The following is a 7,654-nucleotide window of genomic DNA, read 5'->3' on the forward strand; positions in this document are numbered from 1 at the left end:
AACAAGGCAAAAAGGGAAAAAAAAAAAAAGACATGCCAAAAGGCTTGCTTTTGGTATTTGCTATTATATTTCATGTGGAATGTGAATCAATTTTAGCTTTTTTCTTCTCAGCTCTGTTCCCTAAACTGTTCTGCTGGCACAGCTGTGAGTAGGAGTAGGAGGAGGGACAGTGACTCAAAGTGCCAAGACAGTGATTTGGTTTAGGGTGCTATAATACTGCAACTTTTTCCTTGCCTAAGGGTAGCCTTGAAGGTTTTTAGGAGAATTGCCCACAGCATACTTTCCTGGAGTTACAGTTCGGAAAAAATATGTAATTTCAAATATATTCTTTCCTATTGCTGTGCAGTTGGGTAATTTTGTTGTTGTTGTTGTTGGTCTTTTACTTTTCCATCTTGAGGCTCTCAAAATATTAAAAACACCCCATGTGCCTCTTGCAGGGGTTTCTCCCAGAAGCAATGTTTGACCGTATTCTGACTGGACCTGTTGTGCGGGAAGAAGTGAGCCGGAGAGGAAGGCGCCCCAAAAGTGAGATTGCCAAGGCAACAGCAGCTGCAGCAGCTGCCACGGCTGCCAGTGTCTCAGTGAACCCTCTCCTAGCTAATGGATTGCTTCCAGGGGTGGATCTGCCCAGCCTTCAGGCCTTACAACAAAACCTGCAAAACCTGCAGTCGCTGCAGGTGACGGCGGGGTTAATGGGAATGCCAGCTGGTTTAACTGGAGGAGAAGCCAAGAACGTGGCTGCCATGTTCCCCATGCTGCTGTCAGGGATGGCTGGATTACCAAACTTGCTGGGCATAGGAGGACTTCTGACAAAGTCTACAGAATCTGTTTCAGAGGAAAAAAAGGGAAGTGATTCAAAGGAGGCAGATACAAAGAAAGAAAGGACAGAAGACCAAAATACGGATACTGGTGGCGAAAACTCGGTTTCAAGTTCTCCCTCAACATCCTCTGCTGCTGCAGCTGCCAATCCTCTCTCTCTTAACCCATTACTTTTGTCCAACATACTTTACCCAGGGATGCTTCTCACTCCAGGCCTTAATCTTCATATCCCAGCTTTGTCTCAGTCCAATATTTTTGATGTACAGAACAGTGAAAACAATGACACAGGCTCAGCCAAGCCCACAGAAGAAAAAGAGGAAAATTCTAGGGTTAGAGATCAGGAGGACAAAGGGGGAACAGAGCCAAGCTCTCACAATGAAAACAGCACAGATGAGGGTTCAGAGAAAGCAGATGCTTCATCTGGATCTGATAGTACATCGTCTTCATCTGAGGATTCAGATTCTAGTGATGAAGACTGATCCCAGACTCTGCACTTAAATTATAAACTGATTTTGAATTTATTCTTTAATTATTTCATTGTAAATAACCCAGTGTTGAGTGCATCAATGATTTACTGACCGAACATTTCAGTATTTGTTTAGAAGTGCAAACTGCTTTCAGAGACGTTTTGCATGTAATATTTCTTGAAGTTCATAAGTTTCTGAACTTGTATGTACTATCAAATACACCATGGTGTAAAATTACAACAAAAGGCATTATAATTTTGTTGGGGGGTTAATTTTATGAAAATAATGCTCAAGTAAGAGCTGTATATTTAATATATTTGCAGTGAACACAGAATACTTTATGCATATTATTGATTTAATTTGAATATAGTTTTACAGCCTCCTTGACACTTATAATTTACAGATCAAAACTCAGCAATAATTTGGGCAGCTAATGAATGTCATGAAAGCTGTAGAATCTACATCACCATCCATTGCTTTAATTACATGAAAATGCTCTAGTGTTGTGATGCACTGCTGTTTCCAATTCAGGTACAAGTGTGTTTAAAAATTTTTTTTCCCAATCAGCCAATTGAACTGGCTACCTGTTACCTCAGCTGAGTTAGTTTAGGAAGTTTACATTGGTTTCTATTACTTGTTTTCAGGTTTTGTTTTGTTTTCTAAAGACATCCTGTATATCATGTTAAAATATGAGTTACCTGAGATTTGACTGTTGGGTTTTTCTTTCCCCCTTACTACAACTGTTAGACAGCAGTAAGGGGAAATGAAAGCAAAAACTGTCTTTTCTCATGCTACTTGGCACCATATAGATCTATTTAGTTTACACCTTGCAAAGTTTTGGGCTCCCTCTGCAGAATTAAAAGTCCCAAAATGAGGAGCAGTTTCCCCAAGACTCAGAAGAGGCAAACTGTCATAAAGTGCCACTGAAAAGACCTTTCAACACTGCATACTTCATGTAAAAAGTGTTTGTTTGCTTTGTTTGTGTAGATTTCTATTTGTGTTTTATGTCATAAAACCTCCTGGAGTTACCAGTTAAGAATGGTAAATAAAGTGTAGATAGTTTTGAACTCCTTTCGAGTTTAAACTTCTCTGCAGATTTAAATCTGACTAAATATTAAATATTACCCCAAATCATTATTGGGATATCACTTCATATATTATGCTGAGTTACCTACTAAAGGAAAAAGCACTTTGAATACTAAGGAAGACAAATTGTTCCTAGAAACAACCATAACAGGTCATAAGGCATCTGTTTAAGTTCAAGTCCTTAGAACCCTTTGCTATATAAAATCTGTCTGATATTTGATGTGTGATATGTTTCCTCCTTCTTCTTAAGCTGCTATTACTCTGACACACTCAAGGCCCACATTCACATTTACAGAAGTTCTGAACTGACTGGGACTTCAGTTGACCTTGGTTACATCATTTTCAGTCCAAGAATAGGCAAGTGTTAAGAGAAAATAGATACAGGTACTCGTAGAAGTCATGGAAAAAGCTTTACAAAGGGATAAATTTAAAAAGAAAAAACAAAAGCTGTATATTTTGATATAGTTCTGTTGCTTGCTTGTACAGTAAAACAACTGTGTTGTTTTTTATCAAGAACTTTACCAATGAAATATAGGTTTCTATGTGCAAAATAACTAGCCCCATGATTAGAAGCAGTATTACATGTAATTACACAATTAGACAAGTACCATTGGGATTGTGCTGGTTACATATTTTCCAAAAAAGTATTCTGAATTTTGGCCCTTCATGCAGTGTCTTAGCAATAGTGAAAATTGAAAACTGCCAAGAGAAGGGGGTAGCAATTCTTCATCGTGGAAAAAAACCCCACAGTATTTCATATTTAATATTTTGCCCTTTGTAATATAGCACTTTTATTTAACTAGGATGCATCTATGAAATAGCCAAAGTTTTACAAACAGTTATTAACTTAGTTTGCTGATGGAGTATGTCAACAATACCATCACTTCCCACCCTTACCCCACAAAACAATCCTAAATTTTGTGGCTAAAACCTAATTTATATCAGATTTATGAAAGAAAATATTTTCCTAATTATGGTCAAGTGAGTTTGGTTTCCATTCTAGTGATACTTTCTATGTAATAAGGCAATTACAGTTTCAAGTAATGAAGGCTGGTGTAGACTTGAACATAATATATTTGGTTTATTTATAATCAGTTTGAACCAGAAGGGGAAAAAATGTCCCACTGTCAGCTAAACTATATGCAAATACGGTTGTATAAAGTTAAGGGTTATAAGGAAACCTCAGTAGAATTACACTAATACTGAAGTTAAAATTAAAAAGGATATCCAAGGTGATGATAAAGTGTGTGTTGGTAGTTACTAAAAGAACCTTAGCTGTTATTGCCTTGTATTTCTATCCCTTGTTTCAGGCTTCATGATCCAAGTCTTAGTCCAGGGTTTTTTTGGACATTTGCAATATTTGCCAGTTGTGTTCTGTGTAGTCTGAATTTGCTTTCTGTAGTTGAACAAGCGTCTTAAAAAGTCATTTGTAATTTATTGAATTACTTTCTATGATGTTCTATAGAGCAAATGGAAGTTTAATTATTTTTTATTAAACATATTCTTTGACTACCTATGATGTCGGCCTCAATATGTGAAAATAATGCTGTCTGTGCAGGGGTTAAATGTTCATCTTTTGGCAGCAGAAGTTTCAGTTACAAGCTCTAAAACAGATTATTCTTAAGACCCTAAAAAAATGTTCAAGCCGAGGATGTAACACGTTCCACACACCACCCTCAAGACCATGCTTTATTGTTGTATAATGTTTCTGGGAATCAATTTCCTGTAATTCTGTTGTACTGCAAACAAAACAAGCTGTTGTTCCAGCCCTTCAGTAGTTGCAGTTACAAAGCAGTATACATTGTAGATTCTGGCCCAAAAGTTGACATAATGAGAAATAATGATGAAGTTCATCTTCCAGGATAAGCACGTTGGCAGCAGAGTACCTTTTGAATTGTTCTTAAGGCTCTGCATTACTTTCTACCTCTTTACTAAATCCTCTAATCATGTGCACTGCACTCACTGTTGCTGTTTTTCATATATTTAATGCAGGGCACAGAAGTTTCTCCAGAGTGTGAGCTGTCAGTTCCCTGCTTGGTTTAAAGTGTCACTGCTTGAAGGATGCAGCAATGACTTCAGTCTGAGTCTTGTCTTCAGATCATGATCATCCTTTCCAAGCTGCTGTACACAGGTGATAAAAATGCACATATGAGTATGAGCTCTGTTCTCATGTTTACCCCTTTGTTTTTTTATTTTGAAGTCGTACAGAATGCCTACTACTAGCTTTTAAATTTACTTTTAGGTTTGTTAGAAAATGGGCACAAATTTTAAAGAAGAAAAAGAAAAAACTAGGAAAAATCATGACTTGTTATTTTATGGTCCAGTGCTCTTAGTCTGTAATTTAAAATACGACTGAATATCTTGCTCAAGGGAACTTTTTCAAAGAAACAGATCATCTAGGGCAGAGTAGTGGTATTTAGTTTATTGTACTCCTTTTGAACTTCTTTGAAACAGTACCTAGGTATGATGATTGATGTGATATTAACAAGATCACAAAGCAAAGTTCTGTGTTGTTGTATTTTCCCTAGAGTAAATTATTTCTGTCATGTTATTTAGTAAAATATTTTTCATTTATTGCTCCTTCAACAGCACTGACACACCATCAAAATCAATACTCATTTCCTTATACCTGCATTTATGCTACAGTGAGGGTAAAGTGTGCCTGGTGCTACATGGTTAATATAAAGGAATCTGCAGTTATATCAAGTTATTTGTGATGTGAAAGTTACTCGTGTTTAGTTGTATAAACAGTTTCTGGTTACAACAGAAATCAGCATAGCAAGCTGTGTCAATGTAATGTGTGATTTACACTGCTGTAGTGCTGGATCTGTACATGGTTGGGAAATCAGGGTTATGCTGCTATCTACAGAGGAAAATAATTACACTAGGGCAGCTGTGGGAGTTTACAAAATAACTCTCTTGTCTTATCTAAACAGCCCTAATGTTTTACAGACAGGCAGTATAATTTCCTTGTCACATTTAGAGGAAAAGGAAATAAAGATAATAACTTTTCCATAACAAAACAGCAAGAAACCCTTGATCATTTTATTTTAGCTAAGATGTAAATGTTAAAAGATACAGCAAGGACTTGTGATGGTTAAATGCTGACAAGTTTCAGTTAACATTTCCCTGAGGACAACTCTTCCTTTAGGAGAAAACCTAGCTTTTTGGCAATTAAATACAGCTAAGGTAGGGCTTTGAAAATATTGACAAGATGCACAGGGGGAGGATGTTAAAATGCTTTGTAGCTCAAGTGGTGTCAGTAAATGACATCCTTTATTATTGTCCAACGTTCCAGCCTGCTGAAAATACTGACATTTTGATTTTTGTATTTTAGTTTTTAACACATCATTTTGATACTTTTCACTGGGAAATAAAGAAGGAAAATTTTCCACAAAATAGGGTGGGCTGGAGTCATGAAATGGAGAAGTACACACAATAAGTATCTCAATTCAGAACAGTTATGACCCCAGAAAACTTTGAGCTCAGTTTGTGTTTAAAAATACCCAAGCTACCTGGCATTAATCTCAAACTCCAGCATTTCTCTACTGAAAAAAATGGGAAGTTTTCAAACTAGGCAAATTAAGATGTTTTTTCTTAACACTGCCTCCTTTCAAGCTCTTACAAAAGCAGGGAGGGAAATGCCATCTCAAATCCTGCCATAAAGTGAATCTGAAAATGAAAACTTTGCTCTCCTGCCTCTCTAGGATGGTCAGGGACAGGATTAGAAGTTGTCAGGGGCCCAGGCAGAGAGGAGGTGCAGGGTTTCCACGTGAAATGTTTTGCATTGGTGGTGACAGGAGGGGCTGTAGCCTACTCTTACAGTACTGTTAGATGTAAAAGGGCATTCAGTAGTGGGAATGCTTCAAGCAATTAACATGCCAGATAATTATGTATCTATGTTGTTATTCATGTTGAACACTGCTGTTTGCAGGGGTGAAAAAGATTTTGGTGTGTCTACTACATCTAAGTTGTTTCTTACCAAAAGTTTTCAGGTGACCATTAAATGAAAAATTATCTTATTTAAAGTATATAAAACAAGAGAGCAGTCAGGTTAAGCCATTTAATTACAACATTTGGATGCATAAAACCCAAGGGAAGAATGCAGCCACAGCCTAATAACTTTACCTTTAACTCAGGTTTTGTTTATATTTTAATACTGTGGGTTTGCTTTTTTGTCCAGAGGATTTTGAAAAGAGTAGGTTAATGTTTCTCAGTTGAAAGTAAAATACTTGTAAGTTATTTCTGCTTTCTGCTTTAATGAATAATTTACAGAAAAGCCCTACAGTATTGTATACAGACTTCTGAGTGGCAGAGTATCCTGTCAGTGCCCTGTATACCTGGAAGCAGGTGCTGCCCGACTGCAAATTCCCAGCTTTCCCATAAGACATCAGATAGAGCCTAACCATTAGTTTTTAACGTTGCAGTGAAACCAGCAAGCCCCCCAAGTTGTCCTGGCAGGCTGGGGGCTGCGGGGCTGGAGGGACCCTGCTGCCACCACCACCCTCTGATGCCAGCTCAGGCTTTCTGCCACCACGTGGTGCTCTCACCGCTGGGTAAAAATGCATCCTCACGGCCAGGGAGGTATCTCAGGTTAACCAGATCTTTTCTGGACATCTTCTTTTCTCCCTGGACTTTCCATTGTTGGTAGCTTGGCAACAGTAGCAGAACAAAAGCAGAGAGGCAGAGTCAGTAGATCTTGTAACGAGGTACAGGGGGTTCTGCTGGCCTCTGAATTCTCATGTACGATGTTGGGACTGCTCTCTCTTCAGTGCTGATTTTGAGGGGTTCCCCTGCGCTCGGGATTTGTCCTTGGGCCAACTGCAGAACCGCGATGGGGCCGTGACCGCCTCTGCCCGGGTCTCACTCAAACACCCGCCTTCACATTTAAAAAAAAAGAATAAGTGCATTTGTTATTTTCTAGCCTTTTTTGAAATTTATTTCTTTTTTCCTAATGCCCTAGAACCCCGCTGTCTTGTGCCACCGGGCGCTGCCGGTCCCCGGGGCCCGGTCCTGCTCCCCGCAGGAGCCCGCGGGGGGGGCGGGTAACGCTCCCGCATCACAGTGGAAGGGTCCGGGCAGTGTTTTGTTCATCAGGGTGTCGAAACCTGGCCGGGCGGTGGCCCCTTAGTGCTGTCTCTCGGTACCAGCCCCGCTCTCTAACGGGTCCGAGAGGGGCGGGGCGGGGTTCGGGGGGGCGGTTCCGATACCGCCACCTCCCCTCCCTCCCGCTGCATGCCGGGAGCGGGGAGCGGCGGGAAGGGGCGCGAGGCGCCTGCGCG

General features: G+C 39.5%; 1 protein-coding gene and 1 long non-coding RNA gene across 14 annotated transcripts in view; one reads left to right on the plus strand and one right to left on the minus strand.

The window, feature by feature from the left end:
• Positions 1–3,886, plus strand: part of CHD9 (chromodomain helicase DNA binding protein 9) — a 76,845-nt gene extending 72,959 nt beyond the window's left edge. For all 13 annotated transcript variants that reach the window (XM_071756911.1, XM_071756917.1, XM_071756918.1 and 10 more), the window contains one exon: positions 438–3,886. In XM_071756911.1, coding sequence (XP_071613012.1) covers positions 438–1,298 — 861 coding nt within the window. In that variant the 3' untranslated portion in view covers positions 1,299–3,886. The remainder of the gene's footprint in view (positions 1–437) is intronic.
• A 156-nt stretch (positions 3,887–4,042) lies between these two features.
• LOC139802117 (uncharacterized) lies at positions 4,043–7,635 on the minus strand. Its single transcript, XR_011728515.1, has 2 exons — positions 6,923–7,635; positions 4,043–4,493 (listed from the first exon to the last, which is right to left on the minus strand). It is a non-coding gene; the product is annotated as an uncharacterized lncRNA (long non-coding RNA).
• Between the last annotated feature and the right edge of the window lie 19 nt (positions 7,636–7,654).

This window comes from Heliangelus exortis, chromosome 13 (assembly GCF_036169615.1).
Source record: "Heliangelus exortis chromosome 13, bHelExo1.hap1, whole genome shotgun sequence".
In the NCBI taxonomy this organism is placed as follows: domain Eukaryota; kingdom Metazoa; phylum Chordata; class Aves; order Apodiformes; family Trochilidae; genus Heliangelus; species Heliangelus exortis.